Consider the following 1,494-nt stretch of genomic DNA (forward strand, 5'->3'; position numbering starts at 1 on the left):
TTGGGCAGGTGCCTGAGGAGGGTGTAGAACAAGGGCTGTGTCCAACTGTGCCAGGAGGGCTGTGCTGGGCAAGGCTGAGGAGGCTGCAGAAAACAGTGGCCCTGGGGAGGTGAGAGGAGCAGGTGGAGAGACCTTGTGCCTGCCCACGCTGGGCAGGAGCTGCCCCAGGATGGCAGCTCTGAAGCACTCACAGGATGTCCCTGTGAACAGGAGAAGACTGGATTTAAAAATCAGGCTGGGAATGCAAAGAGTAGGAGTGTCATGGTGTCACTGCAGGAGAGTTCCAGCCGTGGAGCAAGGTGACAGAAGAAGTGACCCAGTACATGCAGTGGCCTCAGAAGATCCCACGCTTCACAAGTTCCCAGGGCTTGTCCCTGCCTGTACTCCAAGGGCTTCCAGCCCACAGGACTGTGCTCCAAGAGCACTCAGGCCTCACAGTGAGAAAGGGGCTCAGGAGGACAGTGTGGAAGGGGAAAGAGAGCAGCTCTGCAAAGACCAAGCCCTGCTGCTCCCTGGTAGTGCTGCTGGACTGGGATTATTGTCCCCTTCCCATTTGCAAAGACACCCTCTTCTGCAGTGTGCTGTCCTTTAGGGACATCTGAGAAGAAGGGTCTTGGATGAAGAAGGCACTGCAGGGTCCTTTATTTTGTTTAAACACTCAGAGAGCACAATTCACCATTTATATATCTCTGGGTAAAATTAAATGGGTAGACACTAAATTAGAAGGCAGATGCATAATAATATTTAATTGCATTGAAAATTACTGCAAGAAGAACCTGATGACCTCCATGAAAAACCAGAGCAGGAAGGCTGGGCCATGAAGGAGTCCCATTCTGAATGCTACACACCAGAACACAGGCACTTCATTGCCCCTGAAAAGTATCCAGTCATCATTTTCCTCAGGGCATTCTTGAGCTCCTGGTTCCTGAGGCTGTAGATGAAGGGGTTCAGTGCTGGAGACACCACTGAGTACAGAACTGACAGGGCCACGGCCAGGGATGGGGAGGAGAAGAAGGGAGGTTTCAGGTGGGAAAATGTTGCAGTGCTGATAACAATAGAGACCACAGCCAGGTGAGGGAGGCAGGTGGAAAAGGCTTTGTGCCGTCCCTGCTCAGAGGGGATCCTCAGCACAGCCCTGAAGATCTGCACATAGGAGAAAACAATGAAAACAAAACAACCAAACAGTAAACAGGCACTAACCACAATGAGCCCAAGTTCCCTGAGGTAGCCTGAGTGTGAGCAGGAGAGCTTGAGGATGTGTGGGATTTCACAGAAGAACTGGCCCAGGGCATTGCCCTGGCACAGGGGCAGGGAAAATGTATTGGCTGTGTGCAGCAGAGCAATGAGAAACCCAGCAGCCCAGGCAGCTGCTGCCATGTGGGCACAAGCTCTGCTGCCCAGGAGGGTCCCGTAGTGCAGGGGTTTGCAGATGGCAACATAGCGGTCATAGCACATGATAGTGAGGAGATAATACTCTGATGAAAAGAAGAACAG

At 52.3% G+C, this 1,494-nt stretch overlaps 1 protein-coding gene across 1 annotated transcript; it reads right to left on the reverse strand.

Annotated features, from left to right (window-relative positions):
• Nucleotides 1-840: 840 nt before the first annotated feature.
• Nucleotides 841-1,455, reverse strand: LOC113980359 (olfactory receptor 14J1-like). The gene has a single exon (XM_027707578.1). The coding sequence runs from the start codon at nt 1,453-1,455 to the stop codon at nt 841-843; it is 615 nt and encodes a 204-aa protein (XP_027563379.1).
• Between the last annotated feature and the right edge of the window lie 39 nt (nt 1,456-1,494).

The sequence above is a fragment of the Neopelma chrysocephalum genome, unplaced genomic scaffold, assembly GCF_003984885.1.
Source record: "Neopelma chrysocephalum unplaced genomic scaffold, ASM398488v2 Primary Assembly neopelma1_93852, whole genome shotgun sequence".
In the NCBI taxonomy this organism is placed as follows: domain Eukaryota; kingdom Metazoa; phylum Chordata; class Aves; order Passeriformes; family Pipridae; genus Neopelma; species Neopelma chrysocephalum.